The sequence below is a fragment of the Euleptes europaea genome, chromosome 3 (assembly GCF_029931775.1).
Source record: "Euleptes europaea isolate rEulEur1 chromosome 3, rEulEur1.hap1, whole genome shotgun sequence".
Classification (NCBI taxonomy): Eukaryota; Metazoa; Chordata; class Lepidosauria; order Squamata; family Sphaerodactylidae; genus Euleptes; species Euleptes europaea.
The window spans coordinates 28235562-28255184 of NC_079314.1; the positions used below are offsets into that span (position 1 = coordinate 28235562).

General features: G+C 48.0%; 1 protein-coding gene across 1 annotated transcript in view; it reads right to left on the reverse strand.

The window, feature by feature from the left end:
* DLGAP3 (DLG associated protein 3) overlaps window positions 1–19623 on the reverse strand; it is a 63508-nt gene that overhangs the window by 19344 nt on the left and 24541 nt on the right. The window contains exons 2-6 of the mRNA XM_056847160.1: window positions 18213–18418; window positions 16874–16988; window positions 15323–15566; window positions 14274–14614; window positions 4753–4838 (exon numbers count right to left, since the gene is read on the reverse strand). Coding sequence (XP_056703138.1) covers window positions 4753–4838; window positions 14274–14614; window positions 15323–15566; window positions 16874–16988; window positions 18213–18418 — 992 coding nt within the window. The remainder of the gene's footprint in view (window positions 1–4752; window positions 4839–14273; window positions 14615–15322; window positions 15567–16873; window positions 16989–18212; window positions 18419–19623) is intronic.

The following is a 19623-nucleotide window of genomic DNA, read 5'->3' on the forward strand; positions in this document are numbered from 1 at the left end:
CTATCTACGCATTTAAAAAGTCCTCGTGCTTGCTGGGGAACAACACCAGGACTTTTTCATCGGACGAGTGATGACAGTTTTGTGCCCCCCCCTGATATCCACCCTGGATCTTTTCCATTCATGAGCACAACATGCAGGGGGAGGCGGCTGTTGCTTCCCCCTCTTGCTGTTTTCATGTCCTCAAACAGCCCCATACAGCTGGTATTTGGCTGCGTTGTAAAAGTCACATTACGCACGTAGTTACAGGTACGTTTCACAACAGAGCCAGGAGCGGCTCCATGGGCCAGTTTGGGGAGCTGCAGCTGCTTCTCCCCACCTGCTGTGGTCACAAATGGAAAAGAGCTTGCGGGCGTTTGGAAGGCATAAAACTCCCATTGCACTTGCGGTGCATTGTCTCAGGTTTCCCCCAACCAAACACAAGGTAATGTGCAGATGGACCGAGAGGGTAATCCCAGATGGAACAATGGTCTTACTTTCTCTTGGGACTTAACTGGTACTTTTGGGAGATATTGAGCGAGCCCTGTGGTGCAGAGTGGTAAGCTGCAAAACTGCAGTCAAAAGCTCGACCTGAGTTCAATCCTGATGGAAGTTGGTTTCAGGTAGCTGGCTCAAGGTTGACCCAGCCTTCCATCCCTCTGAGGTTGGTAAAATGAGTACCCAGCTTGCTGGGGGTAAAGGGAAGATGACTGGAGAAGGCACTGGCAAACCACCCCATAAACATAGTAAACTCTGGCAAACCACCCTATAAACATAGTCTGCCTAGTAAACGTCGTGATGTGACGTCACCCCATGGGTCAGGAATGACCTGGTGCTTGCACAGGGGACTACCTTTACCTTTCTACTTTGGGAGATATTACATATATTTTAATAAAGATTTTTTTATTAATATAAAAAGAACATAAAATAAAAATTAAAAGCCATATCATGACAACAGTTACAATTAAGTCAATTACACCGGAAGAGGGAAAAAAAAGACCTTTGTTAAGAAAATAAAAAGACCTGGCATCATGTTTACCTGTGTTTGTGCTTTTATAAAGGGAATAAGGTTGTAGTTTTAAAGTATAGAAAAAAAATAATGTTAGGCAATTTTATTAAATCTTTACACATTATAGTGCCTCACTGCATCTTTAATTTTTTTTGTCATTCTGGTTTATTGCATTTTTACTGCATGCATTGTACTGTTTTTGTTTGCATTGTTTTAAAATGGAGTAATCCGCCTTCAGCGAGAGAGGCCGACTACAAGCTAAGTAAATAAATCCATGCTGTGTTAAGTCATATAAACCCCTTTCTGTATTTCATTGCAATTATTAGTTCTGGTTCTGATTATTATAAAACCATCTACAGTGATAGTGTACCTCTCTCTGTCTTTATTCATTATTGTCACTGGATACCCAGTGTGACCAAATAGGAGTGTGACGCAACAAAGAGGAAAAAGCCATGCAGCGGATACCAAGCCCCACTTGAAAAAATACATATTATCTAAATGAGGCAGCCAACACAGTGCAAAACTCATAAGAGAGTGAGAGAGAATTGTATCTCCACTGAAAAAAAATGCCCGAGGCAATGTATTATAAAAGCACCAAGGATAACTATCCTGCTGGGGTTAAAAAATGCCTTCCACGCTTGTCGCAAACTAATCGACAGCTTAAATAGATGGTCTCGCCAGCTCTGGTCCTGCCGAGTCTCTTCAATCAGGTTATCTGTTCTGTGTTCTCTCTCCTCCCCTGGGGCAAGACGGTTCTTAAATAGCCTTGCAGCAGCCCGTTGTTCAAAGGATAATTCATTGACGAATCTTATCTATCAGTCTTTTACTTTGTCTACTCGGCATCCTTTTCAGTTTCATTGAGTGTTTCTTTCCCCTGGTTTTTCTGTGGTGGAACAAGAAGGCCAGAATGGGACTTTGTTTGCCCCAGGGCATAGCCCTGAATTTTATTTCACAAAGAAAAGAGTGCAGCGGTTGTCACTGAGCATGGGCAGAGTACCCCACGGCCCACATGCAACTTGAAGGAGACAAGGAAGGAAACGGGGAAGGGCCGTAGCTTCAGCTGGGCTTGAACTGGTGCCTCTCTTTCCAGAGACGAACCGCCAGGGGATGAAATTCAAAATCTGACAAACAAGCCAGCAAACGGGAGCTTCCTCGTGTTCTTTCGCTAAGATGTCTGCTCCCTCTTTCCTCACGCTGGTTGGCCTGTTACTATGGCAACCAGCACAGGATGGATGCTGAAGGACCAGAATGAGGGAGCGAGAGAGAGGGAGAACGTGCCAGCCGGTCCCTCACCGAATGAAGAAATGGAATCGCTAGACAGTGGTCCCCTTGCCTGATCCGCAAGTGAAGCGACCGTGCCGCGAACTGAATGGAAAGACAAGTGGGGGTTGATGCACTGAGGAATCTCGGAAAGCATGCAAAGCCGGCAGGCCTATTGCACGGGCAGATGCGCGCACACTTACACTAACAAAACTTCTTTGCTATTACAGCAGCCATGCTGAATCCGACCAAAGGCCCGTCTGGTTCAGCATCCCATTAGTTAGGTGCCGCAGTGATGCTCGCAGGTAGACGATGGTCCTCCCAGAATCTGTCCATCAAAGGCATTCTGCCTCTGAAACTTGCAGGTTCCCTGTGTAGGGTTGCCAGGTCCCCCCTCTCCTCTGGTGGGAGGTTTTTTGGGGCAGAGCTAAGGCAGGGATTGTGTGCATGCGGCCGTGCTGCCGCGATCGCATCACTTCTGGTTTACACCCGGAAGCGCCGCATCGCAACGGGCCTTTTACCACTCAAACCAGGAGTTTGAGTGGTAAAAGGCCGGTTGCAATGCGGCGCTTCCGGGTGTAAACCGGAAATGATGTGATCGTGTTGGCGCAGCCGCGCATGCATGAAATCCCCGTTTCCAAGCCAGGCTATCGATTGGCGGGCAATTGCCCACCAATCTAAGCGACCTGGCAACCCTATCCCTATGGCTATCGCGGCTCATAGTTAGTGATAGACCTATGCCCATACATTCAATCGACCTATCCTCCAATTCCCCCTTTTAAATGCACCTAAGCCAGTGGCCATCTCCACATCCCGTGACAGGGAGTTCTAACAGTCAGTGGCCCATTGTGTGAAATAGTACTCTGTCTATCTGAAATCTACTTTTGTAGATACCCCCCAGAGGTCCTGGATGAAACAGAAATGGGACTTCTGATCTCATTACTCTGTGAACAGGACAAAACATTACAAATAACACTGGCTGGACACTGAAAATGGGAACCCCATGCGGCATTTTCCTGCCATGATAACACCCAGCTAAGATTCAACTTATTTTGTCTTACAAGGGACTTTGTCTCCCTGCTCCAGATAATGAATCTTTCCCTGCCCACACCAGCATAGACAGCCAGTGTGGTAGAATCATAGAATCATAGAGTTGGAAGGGACCACCAGGGTCATCTAGTCCAACTCCCTGCACAATGCAGGAAACCCACAACCACCTCCCCCCTACACCCCCAGCAACCCCCACTCCATGCCCAGAAGATGGCCAAGGTGCCTTTCCTCTCATCATCTGCCTAAGATCATAGAATCAGCTTTGCTGACAGATGGCCATATAGCCGCTTCTTAAAAACCTCCAGGGAAGGAGAGCTCACCACCTCCCGAGGAAGCCTATTCCACTGAGGAACCGCTCTAATGGGTAGAAAATTCTTCCTAATGTCTAGATGGAGACACTTTTGATTTAATTTCAACCCTCTGGTTCTGGTCTGACCTTCTGGGGCAACAGAAAACAACTCAGCACCCTTGTCTATATGACAGCCCTTCAAGTACTTGAAGATGGTTATAATTTCCCCTCTCATCCTTCTCCTCTTTAGGCTGTAGTGGTTAAAATGTTGGACTATGTCATGAGAGACCCAGGTTCGAAACCCCACTATGCCATGGAAGCTTGCTGGCTGACCTTGCTCTAAGTCACAGACTCTCAGCATAATCTACCTCGCAGTATTGTGAGGATAAAATGGAGGCAAGGAGAATGACGTAAACTGCCTTGGATCCACCTTGGGGCAAAGGGCGGGGTATAAAGAAAAAAAATAATGATGATGCCAAGACACAGATTGCAGAATTGGAAATGTGACGAGGGGGCTGCTATTTCGGATGGCTGCTGTGCGTTCTTTCTAAAGAGCAGCTCTGCTCCAAGTTGCACGAACCCAATCAGATCTCAGGCAGAGAGCTTTCCCATTACCTCTACCTGGTCCTTTTTTCACTGGAAGTGCCAGGGATTGAACCTGGGACCTTCTGCATGCAAAGCAGGCGCTCTGCTATTGAACACATGGAGCCGCCTCATTATATTAAGACAGACCATTAACTTGTCAAGGCCAGTCTTGTCTACTCTGACAGCGGTTCTCCAGGGTCTTGAGTAGAGATCTTTCCCATTACTCGCCACCTGATCTTTTTGACTGGAGATGCTGGGGACCGAACTGCATGCAAAGCAGTTGTTCTGCCACTGGCCCACATTCCCTCCCCACCCCATCTGTCACTCCACGGGCATCTGCTACAGCCAGATACCCCCGTGCTTTTGCCTTTTGTTTTATGAACTGCTATGATAATCCAGCTGTTAGAACCCAGCGTCGGCTGGGCCTCTCTGGCTTGGATTCTCTGACGAAAGTCTGTGCGGCGAATATTGATTCCAGGGCCAGGCCAGCTGGTGGGGACAATGAGGCACGAATGCCGAGGGTTGCTAAGGCTGCAGACCGGGGAGAGACGCTGCTCGGAGGAGGATGTCGAACCGGCGGTACCTTTTATCTTCTTCCACTTGTACTCCGATGGAATGGAACTCCCGCCGGTTCCTGCTTTCTGTGTCCGAATCGGAGATGGTTTCCACCTGTTTGGGAGTTGCAGGGGAAGAAGAGAAAGGGAAAAAAAGGGTGGCAGCGGAAAGGTGGATAGACCAAGGGAACAATACAGGAAAGGGGTGGATCCAGAAATAGAAGAAAGGAAAGAGGGTTGAGACGCAGAAAGGGGAAAAAAACAACAGAGAGGGTTAGATAAAGAGGGATGGGTCGTTGAAGGAAAATAACAGCAAAAAGAAGGAAAAGGGGAAAGAGGAAGATGGAAAGAAGTACAAAAGCCAGCAGAAGGAGAGGGAAAGAATGAGCGAGGACAGAGAACAATGAGAACAATGGACAGAATAAGAAAAAGAGAAAGAAAATAATTTAAAAAACAAAAGAAGGATGATTTCAAGAAAAAGATGGACCAACGAGTGGACAAGAATAATACCACCCAGAAGAAAAAGGGTTGGATATGGAGGAAAGTTTAGAAAGCAACAGCCAGACGGATATGTTGACCAAGAAGTGATGTTTAAAAAGAAGATGGAGAGGCAAAGAAATGAAGATAAGGATTCATAGATGGCAGGAATAGGTGGAAGAGAGAGAAAGCGAGAGAGAGAGAGAGAAAGAGAGAGAGAGAAAGTCAGTACTGAGGCCAGAGCTGTGTGGAAGAATCTTGCAAACCAGGCGTGTGGGTTTTAAATTCGAAGCACCAGATGCCAAAGAAAATCCAGATAAACTCTAGGAGCACAGAGCAGGGATCAGGCGCTATGGAACCCTGGCCTTTCGTTTCATCCCTTCTTCCCCCGGGATGCCAAGCAAACTTCAAAGGTCCAGGCCTTATCGCCAAGCCAGGCTGGATGGAAGAGAAGAGAACGCTCAGCCCCAAACCCACGAGGGAGCCTTCATGGAAGAACAGGACTCCTCTGGCCGAAATGGCAAAACCCCGCAACAAGCATTTCACTTGCGTCATTCAGGATCTGCACCGACTCTCACTCACTCTCTCTCTTTCTCTCTTCAGATTCTGAGCTCCGAAATCGGGCAGCAAAACAGATTACACGCTTCGACTGATTTTTTACCTTCTTGCACCGCCACGTTCTAGTTGCCAGCTGCCTTACTTTTTAAACTAATATTTAGTTGTGAGATGGATAGCCGGAAAGTGGCCGTGGGCCACAGAATGGGGGAAAATGGGGACCCCAAGAGACACAGGGCTGGATCTTGCACGTTCTTTCTGCTAGTGAGGGAGGGGCATTCTTCCAGCAGAAAGACACATTGCCCGGCACACAGTGCTTTTCCAAGTGTCTTCACATCAAGGAAAGATTCCGTCCTTTGGGGAAAACATCTCCCCTAGCAGAGTGGATTCACAGGATCCAACCCATATGGACATGATTCAGCCAAAGAAATTATGCGGAGCAGAGAAAACATCTTCGTTTTTACATGCCTGTGACCTTACATGTGTTACTGTTATGTCCATGTTTTGTGAATAGTAGAATATGGACATTGTTATTTGGCTAGCCATTAGGTATGTTAAGAACGACAAGTCTGATAATATAGATTTACAAGTGGGGGGACACAGAGGAGGGGAAATGCCATTCCCCACCCATTTGTCCCCTCTTTCCACGATATTCATTAGACTCTATTTCCCCTTCTCAGTTATTCTGGCTCCCTCTTTCCCCAACTGCTGCCCCCTTTTCCCCTCTTCCTGCTCCCTTCCCCTCCCATCCCTTCCCAGGCCACCTTCCCTCTCTCTCACAGTCCAATAGCCTCTCCCTCTGCTTCCATCTCCTACTCTGTGCATCTCTTGGTGGTGGGTATACAACATCAGGAGCCACTGCTTCAGTGAACCCAAATGCAACCCAAACATAGTTTTCTCCATGGTGTTACAGATGTTGCTTTTACAAACTTTTTAAAAACACCGTTTTTTTTTAGGTATTACATTTTTCTGCAAACCTGCCGGTCCCTTCAGTTTTGTAGAAACTTTTGAGTGGCTCCATTGTGTACATTTTTTGATCCACTTGGTTTGGCCAGAGTTCAGAATTAGATATATGATTCTGGACTCTTCCTTTTGGCTGCATGGCTACACCAGATCACTCCCCCCCATGCTTGTATGACCAAGGGATAAAATCAATCCTGGAAAGGGAAGGCAAATTTCTACCTACTGCTTTCTATTTGCTTTCTGTTGGGATCCAGGCCAGGCCCATTTCTACTCTCTTCCTCCAATGGATAAATGGAAGCATGTGTATAAGGAATCTGCTGTCTCAGGGGAATCAAGGGAAAATTGGATGGATATTTTATATAAAAGAGCAAGTTGGATTAAATGGCTTGAGAGTTGCCACTAGGGGTGTGCACTCAGCAAATCCAAACTGGAAAAAAACCCAGAAAAATACCTTATTGGTATTTTTCAGGTTTTTTTTTAACCCCCCCAAATGGTGGCGATTTAAGGGAGCCGAAAAGCAGATCCCGAATAATGCCAATTTCCCCCCAGGATTATTCAGGCCACTTTGGCTTCACACCATTAAAAAAAGAAAAGGGAAAAAAAACCTGGGAAGAATCCCCTCTCCCTTCCCCCTCACTTACCTGCTGGCTGGGTCTCACGGGCGGTGCAGAGCTGAACGCCTCTGCACCACAGCCACCTCCGAGCCCATGTGGACTTTGGAGGCGGCTGGAATGTTTCAGGTTTGGGTTTAAAAACAAAACAAAACCAAAATTCAAATACTTGAAAAAAGCTGATCTGGAGATACGGCTTCTTTTGGATCTTTTGAAAATTTCCAGGTCTATTAAACCCGAAAAACACCTGGGGAAAAAACAGTGCACACCCCTAGTTGCCATATTGTTTTATTGGGCCTGGTGCTGTGCTTTTAAATTGTAGCCCGGCATGCAGAGGACATGAAGCAGCTGAACACCATCTCTAGAAAAAGCTTTACTCGCTTTCTTTTCCCGAGTGAGTTGCCATTTCACGGCACAGAAGCTGGGGTCAGTAGGGGGAAAAAAGGTGACAACACAACTGAAATGTTGTGTTACATTCAAAGAACTGCTTGTCTACAAGCTTTTTTTTTTTAAAAAAGTTTATTTTTTATCTTACCCTTCTACCACGGAGCTCGGGGCAGGATCCGCGGTTCTCCACTCATCCATTTTATCCTTACAATGGCCCTGTGAGGTAGGTTAGGCTGAGAAAGAACGACTGACCTACGATCACTTGGTGCGCTTTCGCGGCAAGAGTGGGGATTCAAACCTGGGTCTCCCTAGTCCAACATTCTAACCACTTGATCACAACCAGCTCTCTTCTATGCTGTATTTCACGGAGCATATTTATGTTTGAGAAATACTCACAAAAAAAGAAGTGATGCACTGTAATTGGAAAGAGCCACTGGAAATTAATACGTTATAAGGACAGTATGTTCTAATAAAGTACTAGTGATGTTCTCACCCATGTAACATGCCATTTTCCAACATTTCCTATGGTTGCCGACTGATGGTTGGGAAATTCCAGGAGATTTGGGGTGGAGCCTGGGGAGGGACCTCAGCAGGATATGATGCCATAGTGTCCACCCTCCAAAGCAGCTATTTTGCCCAGGGGAACTGATCTCTACAGTCTGGAAATCAGTTGTAATTCCAAGAGATCTCCAGGCTGCGCTTGGAAGTTAGCAACCCAACTTATGTTAGAACTCTTCAGATGGCAACTTTGGAAGAAGAAGAAGAGTTGGTTTTTATATGCCGACTTTCTCTACCACTTAAGGAAGAATCAAACAGGCTTACAATCACCTTCCTCTCCCCACAACAGACACCCTGTGAGGTAGGTGAGGCTGAGAGAGCTCTAAGAGAGATGTGACTAGCCCAAGGTCACCCAGCTGGCTTCAGGAGAGCCGGCTTCAGGAGAGCCTGCGAAGTTAGGGGAGGGGCTGTGGCTCAGTGGTAGAGCATTTGCTGGGCATGCAGAAAGTTTTAGGTTCAATCCCCAGCATCTCCAGTTAAAGAGACCAGGCAAGTAGGTGATGTGAAAGACCTCCGCCTGAGACCCCAGAGAGTCGCTGCAAGTCTGAGTAGACAAGGGTCTGGTTCAGTAGAAGGCAGCTTCATGTGTAGGAGTGGGGAAACAAATCCAGTTCACCAGATTAGCCTCCACCGCTCATGTGTAGGAGTGGGGAATCAAACCCAGTTCTCCCGATCAGAGTCCACTGCTACAAACCATCGCTCTTAACCACTACACCAAGCTGGCTATCAGGCCAAAGTTCCTTTTGGGTTGCAAAAGGCCTATCTAAGAAGATTCAGAGTCTGACATGGACCACTATCAGCAGAATTCTGCCTTGGCTGGGCCACACCTGCCCCCAGCCATTTTGCACCATTGTTGGGTCCCCGAAAAGTTTAGCCTTCTTTTCAACAACATTTAAGTGACTTTGGTTCTTGTAGGTTATCCGGGCTGTGTAACCGTGGTCTTGGTATTTTCTTTCCTGACGTTTCGCCAGCAGCTGTGGCAGGCATCTTCAGAGGAGTAACACTGAAGGACAGTGTCTCTCAGTGTCAAGTGTGTAGGAAGAGTACATTATGTTGATTCTTACAGGACAATGATTTGCACATTACCTTTAATACTTTGCAGGACAATGACTCAGCTCAAACCCAACCCCCTTCTGACTAGATATTACTCTTCCTACACACTTGACACTGAGAGACACTGTCCTTCAGTGTTACTCCTCTGAAGATGCCTGCCACAGCTGCTGACGAAACGTCAGGAAAGAAAATACTAAGACCACGGTTACACAGCCCGGATAACCTACGAGAACCAATGAACTCTGACCGTGAAAGCCTTCGACAATATTTAAGTGACTCTTCTTATTTATGGTTGCCAACTTTTTTTTCACTGACCTTGCTCCAATGTGTTGAAATGCAGCCTAAAACATAAAAATTTAGCAGCACATAGTGCTTTCCCTGCATTTACTGCTATTGTAAAATCGTACAACTGATCAGCAAAAAACAACCCCTAGTCTGCTTCTAGGGTGTGAAAGCTGGATAATGAAAAAAGCTGATAGGAAGAAAGTAGATTCCTTTGAAATGTGGAGTTGGAAGAGAGTGTTATGGATACCGTGGACTGCCAAAAAAACAAATCAGTGGGTTATTGATCAAATTAAGCCTGAACTGACCCTAGAAGCTAAAATGACTAAACTCAGGCTATCGTATTTTGGTCACATCATGAGACAACAAGAGTCACTGGAAAACACAGTCATGCTAGGAAAAGTTGAGGGCAGCAGGAAAAGAGGAAGACCCAACAAGAGATGGATTGACTCTATAAACGAAGCCACAGCCTTCATTTTGCAAGATCTGAGCAAGGCTGTCAAAGATAGGATATTTTGGAGGACTTTGATTCATAGGGTTGCAGTGAGTAGGAAGTGACTTGACGGCCCTTAACACATCACACACAGTCTGCTTCTATGCTCTTGATGAAAGCTTGATTCGCAAAATCGAAGCATTATAACCTTCTAACGTCTGCAGTGCAAGGTGCTGCTCTAAGGCACAAGACCAAGGGCAGGTACAAAGGTAGCTCTACTTGTATGCCATGAAAAGCTTTGCTGCCAAATCCCTGTAAATCAGGCCAGTTTTGAAAGCACAGGAGCAGAGCTGATAAATGGCTTCAGTTGCCTCAACTATGAATCCAACCATCCAATCAATAGGGTTGCCAGGTCCCTCTCTGCCACTGGCAGGAGGTTTTTGGGGCGGAGCCTGAGGAGGGCGGGGTTTGGGGAGGGGAGGGACTTCATTGCCATAGAGTCCAACTGCCAAAGCGGCCATTTTCTCCAGGCAAACTGATATCTATCAGCTGGAGATCAGCTGTAATAGCAGGAGATCTCCAGCCACCACTCGGAGGTTGGCAACTAGGGTTGCCAGGTCCCTCTTCGCCATTAGTGGGAGGTTTTTGAGGCGGAGCCTGAGGAGGGCAGGGTTTGGGGAGGGGACGGACTTCAATGCCATAGAGTCCAATTGCCAAAGCGGCCATTTTCTCCAGGCGAACTGATCTCAATCAGCTGGAGATCAGTTGTAATAGCAGGAGATCTCCAGTTACTACCTGGTGGTTGGCAACCCTACCAATAAAGCTCCATGCAACCTTGGGGAACGGAAAGTATAAACATGGCCGTTTGAACTGCCCGAATGGTGTGCAAAATCTCAGTTTCCTCCGTGGAACATTACTCCTTTGTGCCTCACCTTTGCAGAATGGCGGCCAGGGCTTAATTGATTCATTTTGCGTCAGCTCTGAGCGATTCGTTAAGAGCCAGCGCTCTCAATCCTCCGATTTTTTGCCCTTGTCAAACAAGCTACCACAAACCATGAAATCGGTTTGCTGTTCGCCAGCCTGCCCTCCCCACCCCCCCCCGGCTGAGCTGCTTGGATACACTTGCCTGAACTTCACTTAGCCTCTCTCTGGAACACCTGGGCTGATTCGAATTGACAAGGGATAGGCCTGCTAATGAAGTACAAACTAATGGCGAGCGAAGGAAATGCAAATTTATGAGCCTAATAAAAATTAAAACGAGCAACGAGAGGGAAGCGACAGAATGCGTATGAACCAGGCCCTTGCCTTGAGCCTGACTTTCCCCGTGATCTTCGCTGCGGTCACGGAAAACTGGAGTCTTTGCACGAACCAGGTTGTGACCAAAGGGTTTTTTTTTCCAGTTCGGTGTAGATACGGTCTGGGTTTACCTCTTCAGACCTTTGCCTACCGCTTGTTTGAGCTGAATGCTGAGGCAAAACATCCCTATCCAATATACCCTTGTCCAAAGTCCTTGGCAAAAAAGACAGACTAGTCAATTCTTCTCTATGCTCAGGAGGACAAGACCACTGAAAATGAATGCAGACATTGCTCCTTTCTCTGGCTTCCCCTGTGGAGAACTTCTGATCCTGGGATGTGACCTGCTGCTGCTTTGCTAGCAAGGTATTACAGAATCCGATTAACAGGAGCAAGTGGTTGGAAAGGGTCCCCACAAGCCACCTAATCCATCCTTAGACCGGGGGTGAAGGGAACTTACGTTTCTTATTGGTATTGTCTCTCTTGGGGGGCTGGAAGCTGAAAATGTGAGCTGCCAATCTGACCGCTTTCATGCTGTTACTCTGGTTACCCAGACTTCCAGGTTTGTCCTGGCTTCCAGGAGGAAATGGAGGGGGTGGGGAGCACAGTGCTGGTGTCACACTGGCATGCTTATGTAGGGTTGCCAACCTCCAGGTACTAGCTGGAGATCTCCTGCTATTCCAACTGATCTCCAACCCATAGAGATCCCCTCCCCAAACCTCGCCCTCCTCAGGCTCTGCCACAAAAACCTCCCGCCGGTGGCGAAGAAGAACCTGGCAAGACTATGCTTAAGTAAAACTGTAAAAACTGGAGGTGACACGTGAATGCTCTAGCATTTAATAAAAGCTCTATGATAAAAGGCTGAGGGAGATGGGAATGAGGAAAGGCTAAGGGAGTTGGGAATTTTTAGTCTAGAGAAGAGGAGGTTGAGGGGGGACATGATTGTTCTCTTTAAGTATTTGATGGGCTGTCACTTAGAGGAGGGCAGAGAGCTGTTCCTGTTGGTAGCAGAGGCTAGGACTCCCAATAATTGGTTTAAATTGCAGTCGGAAAGGTACCAGCTGGATACTAGGAACATTTTTTTTACAGTAAGAGTAGTCCGACAGTGGAATCAGCCACCTAGGGAGGTGGTGAGCTGCCCCTCACTGGCAGCCTTACGCAGAGGGGATAAGCACTTCTCAGGGATGCTCTAGGCTGGTCCTGCATTGAGCAGGGGTTTGGACTAGATGGCCTGTATGGCCCCTTCCAACTCTATGAAACTATGATTCTAGGTTTTGTAAGTGATACAGCATCCAAAGATGCTCACTAATTCCTTCTGACAACCTAATTTCTTCCAGTTGCAGCCAGCAACCCTACCTCTGTAACAGTGTGCACCAGCTTACTTTCCCTCCTGTCTCATAGTAAGGTACATCCTGTGATATTATGGATGCCTGGACAAGTAAAACAAACTGGCATTCTTCCTCCCATTAACGAAATGGGGAACAATCCACTGAGAAGTCCTCCCATTTGAAATGAATGAGAACTGAACAACACCGTAGGCCTCTCCAGATGCTTAGGCTTGCTAGGTCCCTCTTCACCACCAGTGGGAGATTTTTGGGGCAGAGCCTCAGGAGGGTGGGGTTTGGGAAGGGGCTTCAATGCCATAGAGTCCAATGGCCAAAGCGGCCATTTTCTGTAGCTGAACTGACCTCTGTCGGCAGGAGATCTCCAGCTAGTACCTGGAGGTTGGCAGCCCTACAGATGCTACATTTGAAGACCTCGATACGGCTGGTCCATGAGTTGCCCAGTTCATACACAACAGCAACTGTGCATGTTGAGTACATTGTGGGGCCTATGTGCTTCCCATACGTGTGGTTGGTGGGTTCTCAGTTTGCATAGACATTACGTCTGAAGAGGGCTAAGGTCTGTGTGTGTAGCAGATGGACATGCTTAGACTCCCTCCCCATGACTGGGAACATTTTTTTTTAAAGTTCCCATTAAAGAGGGAGCATATGTTTGTACAACTTCCCACCTGAGTAGACTCTTTGCTCATGAGTTGGCAATTGTGCCCTCTCCCATGCGATGTGCATTGACTTCGATACTTGTACTGCTGTGTTTGTAATCTGTGTATTTAAAGGTTGACAATAAAAAAATTGAAATGGTTAAAGATTTTCTGTTCTTTGTCTCAATCACCCACCAAAAGGGAGATGGCAAACAGGAAATCAGAAGGAGACTGAGACCGGAAAGGCAACGGCACCCATGAAGGAGCTAGAAAATTTCCTTACATGTAAGCCTGTGCCATTGGTGACTGAAGATCAAGATAATTCATACTATACTTTTCCCCATTACTATGTATGGGTGTGAAAGTTGAACAATGAAGAAAGCAGGCAGGAAGAAAGTTAATTCATTTGAAACATACTGTTGTAGGAGAGCTTTACAGATACCATGGACTGCCAAAAAGACAAATCAGTGGGTTCTAGATCAAATCAAGCCTGAACTCTCCTTAGAAGCTAAAAAGACGAAACTGAGGCTATCATACTTCGGTCACATTATGAGAAGACAAGAGTCACTGGAAAATACAATAATGCTAGGAAAAGTTAAAGGCAGAAGGAAAAGAGGAAGGCCCAACATGAGATGGATTGACTGAATAAAGGAAGTCACGGCCCTTGGTCTGCAAGACCTGATGAAGGCTTTTAACGATAGGATGTTTTGGAGGCCATTAATCCATAGGGTCACCATATGTGAGAAGCAACTCAACACCACTTAACACACACATACACATTGCTGTGTATCAGAAGAGTGTGGTACATACTCCATTCAAGCTGAGCCAACGAGGAACAGCATCAGGCATGACCCCATGTTCTCCTTTCGGGACCCCAAAGTGAGCTTTAAACCCTTCCTCCCTTTCCCAAAGCAGCTGTCTAAACTCTCTGCAAGCTCAATTCTACCCTGCACCTACCTGAACTCCGATAGACGGCCGCCATTTCCTCTGACGTGCCAAACTTCTCAGCTCCTCCCTCCCTGGAATCGTTCTTATGATGAGAGTGGAGGGCTTAGGGGCAGTCCTGGGCTGGATGGAAGGCAAGTCTAAGGACATGGCGGTGATCTTGGTGCTCTCCAAGCTCTCGGTGGAGTTGCAGCGCTTGGCGGTCTCTTTGGACCACGATGGACTTCTGGCGACCTCTCTGGGCAGGAAGCTGTCGTGGGGGGACTCGGTACTGCTTTGTGTGGTGACGGAGATGAGGGGCTTGGCTTTGATTCCTGCAGGGAGGGGAGGTGGAGCTTTCCTGTAACTGAAGGCTGTAGAAGAAAAGAAAGACAGGGTGAGCCAGTTAAAGGGGGGGGGATTATACCAATACTAGCATGTATTGGACTGTAACTGTAACGTCACACATGGTGACACTCCTTTGCCCTCAGTCCCACCTAGATTTGGAAGTGTTTTTTATATGTACAGTTCTTTGACAAGAGCAAAAGGATTGTCAGAGGACTTTGCCAGCGTCGGCCTTCTTTCATTTACAATACCCCCAAGCATGGTGCATTGTGGGCCCACGCAGGGCAAGGAGGCACTTATAGGTGCTCCCCAAGATCAGAGAGATTTTGTCCATGCAATTCTGGGGAAATAGAAACAATGGAACACGTGTTTTTCAGATGCTCATTCTATAAGGATGCCTGCTCTAAGCTGTCCTGGTCCATGCTTAAGAAAATCTCAGGTTATTCTGAAAAACTTCAGGTTAGGAAGCTCCTCTCAGATGAAATTCCCTTACAAATTAGAGAGGTTGCCAATTTCTGCGCAGCAATCTACAAACTTCGTCAAAGTTTAGTAAAATAAAAGTCAAAGAAATAACAAAGTTAATTATCCAAATCGTGAAACATTTTAATTTATATATATTTTTTAAATTAACATGACACAACTTTTAAACAATATCAATGTATCTGCTGTAATATTGCTGTTATGTTCTTAATTTTTTTGGCGCAATGCCGCAATACATGTTTCTGATTCTGACTTACAGGTGCTTGGCTTGAGGATGCTGCTGGTGAGGGGCTGGCCAGGCTGGTGGGCAGTCGTTGCCATAGTGAAGAGAGAGAGGCAATCATCATCCTGAGAGCAGCCAGCTTGAATGGCCCTCAGGTAACTGTGGCTACGCATGCGGAAGCAACCGGGCAGGTCCAAGGCCTCCACGGCCTGTGACTCCACCTCGCCGAAAACTGACTCACACACAGCCTCAAACTGGTGGTTCAACTCTTCATTAATCTGTAAACCGGAGAAAAAAACGGAGAGGTGAAGAGGGGCAGAGGGGGGTGGGAGTGAGTGAAGTTCAGATCTGTGTATCCAGGGATGTGGGTGTGGGCAAAGGGGGCGAACTGCTCAAAGGGGGCGAATTGCCCACAATACTCAAGGGCCCCAACATATTGGTTCTCATTGGCTAAGGTTTGTGGACAAACAAGTTTACACCTGTCTGCCCTTTCATCTTTGACCTTCAAAGCCCTGGCATTTTGAATGCAAGACTTTCAAACACCCAGCAAGAAGCACCCCTTAGGGACAGAGATCTGCAAGCAAATTCCAAGGGAATCCACATATCTTGAACACATGAACACATGAAGCTGCCTTATACTGAATCAGACCCTAGGTCCATCAAAGTCAGTATTATCTACTCAGACCAGCAGTGGCTCTTCAGGGTCTCAGGCAGAGGTCTTTCACATCACCTACTTGCCTAGTCCCTTTAACTGGAGATGCCGGGGATTGAACCTGGGACCTTCTGCATGCCAAGCAGATGCTCTACCGCTGAGCCACAGCCCCACCCCATCTTCTGATGCAAGGCACGCAGAAAGCTTCTTGATGCCATTAGCAGAACAGATTTTCCTGCACCCCTGTTCCGTAGTCTCCGTTCCTGGTGTTGCGAGGAGCGAGACCTTCTCAGTCATTTTGGTGCATTTACCGTTATGTTCTAGGAGAGTGAATTATGCACGATCCGTTTGATACCTGCGTTCACCGTTTTGTGTGAATACGGAAGCACATATATTCCCAGTCCTCAGTGCATTCAATTATTCAGGGTATGCGTTCGTGCCTACCAGGGCTGGAAAATATGTATATTGGCCTATTCACACAAAATGGAGAACACACGAATTGAGAGGTACACACCTAGCACGCTCTCCTAGTACATAACTGTAGGAATCCCAAAATTATAATGACCGACGAGGGCTCATCTCACATTACAACCCACATGTGTGTGAGTAAGGTGCCATCAAGTCCCAGCAGACTTATGGCGACCCCTTATGGGGTTTTCAAGGCAAGAGACTAACCGAGGTAGTTTGCCAGTGCCTTCCTCTGCATAGCAACCTTGGTATTCCTTGGAGGTCTCCCAACCAAATACTAACCAGGGCTGACCCTGCTTAGCTTCTGAGATCTGACAAAATCAGGCTATACTATCCTGCCTTCCCTCCCACAACCCGCATAACCCAATTTATTTCGAAGCCTATTGTGCAGCTTTTCCTTCCACTCTGTATCTTCTCCACCCCGTGCCTCTCCTGTAACCCAACCATCGACTAAAAGCACCTCACCTGCCCAGTGGTGAAGGACCGTCCATAACCCTGTCCCCGTGACCGGATTCGGGGTGACGTGCAGCAGCTGGGACAGTTACAGATATATGAGTCAGAATAGTGCCTACTCGCAAACCTAATGAGAGACAGTGGGGAAGAAAGATTTTGGAACAAAATCCAAACAGACATGAGCAGAACATATGGAAGCGATGCTGGGCTGGTTTTGTTTACCTATGCAGGCTCCTGGTTTCCTTCCAAAACAACTGTGCAATTCCCCCCCCCCACGATGAATACATTAACAGAACGCAGGAAGAATTAGGTGGGCGGGCGCTTGGGCTTTATGATTAGGGTTGCCAACCTCCAGGTACTAGCTGGAGATCTCCTGCTATGACAACTGATCTTCAGCCGATAGAGATATGTTCCCCTGGAAAAAATGGCCACTTTGGCAATTGGACTCTCTGGCACTGAAGTCCCTCCCCTCCCCAAACCCCGTCCTCCTCGGGCTCTGCCCCAAAAACAGACGGTGGCGAAGAGGGACCTGGCAACCCTATTTATGATTCTTTTTGCCCCTGACATTGCAGACTGGTTTCTGTCTGGAGACCATAATCCATGAAGAAGATGCCCACTCTAGGCCTGCCAATCTCCACCCATGCTCCCTGTGCTCTGTTGGCAATCAATGGAGTGGCAGGGGAAAATGGGGTGCTGGTGGTGTTGCTCAATGACACTTCTGGCTAGGAACCTGGAAGTGAAAATGCCAAAGTGTGTGACACTTTAGGAATTTTCTCCATCTCTATGGTTTTTGCATAGAGATTGGAGGGAATTCTTAGTGTATCACATGGCACAGCGATGGCACTTACGGGATCCTAGCCAGAAGTGGTGTTGCAGCATCACAAAATGCTGTTTTGCCTCCAAATGCTCCACCTCCAAATTAGGGTTGCCAAGTACCCGGTGGTGGCGGGCAAACCCCCACCAATCCACCCCACTGCCCGACGACCAGCTGAGGGTCGGTGGGCAAAAGTGCATGTGCGCCTGCACACTGCAGCACGTCACTTGCGGTTTACACCCGGAAGTGCCACGTCGCAAGGGGCCTGTTGTCCATCCAAAACTGGGAGTTTGAGTGGTAAAAGACCCCCCACGATGCGGCACTTCCGGATGTAAACCAGAAGTGAAGCGCGCACCTGGTCCCCTCAGCTCTGCACCAAAAGCCTCCCGCTGGAGCAGGGGGGAACCTGGCAACCCTACTCCAAATGCTCCCGCCACTTCTGGGGGCAGGGCTGGCAACCCTAGCCCATTCCCTAAGCTTTCCTCCTGCAATGTCGAGAGCCCCCACTCTCTCTCTCTCTCTCTCTTAATTTCTCACTTGGTTCTGGCCTGGTCTACGCTGGAGGAACGGCGGTACCCATCTCGCCGGGTTGCCCCCTTGGGCGACACCTTGGTGCTGGTGTCCGAGTCTCCGCTGTCGTCGTCTCCCATGGCCTTGATGTAGCTGCCGCTCCGCATCCGCCGACAGGGGATCTCGCCGTCCTTCCCCGATGCCGGGTATCCCCCCCAGTCATCTTGGGGCACCTGGAGCAAGGAGAGACTGTATAGTAAGCAGGAGTGGACTGGCCCTTGCCAGGATAGGCCTCAGTCTCGGAGGCTGCTTTCGGTCAGCTGTTTGACTCAGTCCAAGCCGGCAAGGAAGTGAGGGCTGTGTGTTCAGTTGTAGTTTCTTTCCATGCCACTGCAGTCTGGGTCTGAGCTGAGTGGCCATTGAAGCACTGTTCCTAGAGTTGTCACCCCCAGGGGGAGGGAGAGGGTTGCCAGGTCCCTCTTCGCCACTGGCGAGAGGTTTTTTTTGGGTGCAGCCTGAGATGGGGGGATTTTGGGCAGGGGAGGGACTTCAATGCCATAGAGTCCAATTGCCAAAGCAGCCATTTTCTCCAGGTGAACTGATCTCTATTGGCTGGAAATCAATTATAATAGCACGGGATCTCCAGCTAGTATCTGCAGGTTGACAACCTTAATGATGTCACATCTACCTAAAAACCTGGATATGGCATCAGCATGTTAGGCAACGCTTTGGGTAGGGTTGCCAGCTCTAGGTTGGGAAGCACCTGGATATTTTTGGGGCGGAGCCTGAGGAGGGCGGGGGTTTGGAGAGGGGAGGGGCTTCAATGCCATAGAGTCAATTGCCTAAGCGGCCATTTTCTCCAGGGGAACTCATCTCTGTCGGCTGGAGATCAGTTGTAATAGCAGGAGATCTCCAGCTAGTATAGGGTTGCCAGCTCCAGGTTGGGAAATACCTGGAGATTTTTGGGGCGGAGCCTGAGGAGGGTACGGTTTGGGCAGGAGGAGACTTCAATGCCATAGAGTCCCACCCTCCAAAGCATTCATTTTCTCCAGGGTAACTGCTCTTTGCAGTCTGGAGATGAGCTGCAAGGGACCCCCAGGTCCCACTTGAAGGCTAGTATCCTTAACAGTTGGGTGCCCTAATATGGTTTGTGAGAACTACTGGGGTCTGATCCTGGTTCTCACCACCAACTTGCTTAAGAATCATGATGACAGCTGGAGTGCCTGGAGGTAGGGTTGCCAACCTCCAGGTAGTAGCTGGAGATCTCCCGCTATTACAACTAATCTCCAGTTGACAGAGATCAGTTCCCCTGGAGAAAATGGCCGCTTTGGCAATTGGACTCTGTGGCACTGAAACCCCTCTCCTCCCCAAATCCAGCCCTCCTCAGGCCCCGCCCCAAACATCTCCAGGTATTTCCCAACCCGGAGCTGGCAACCCT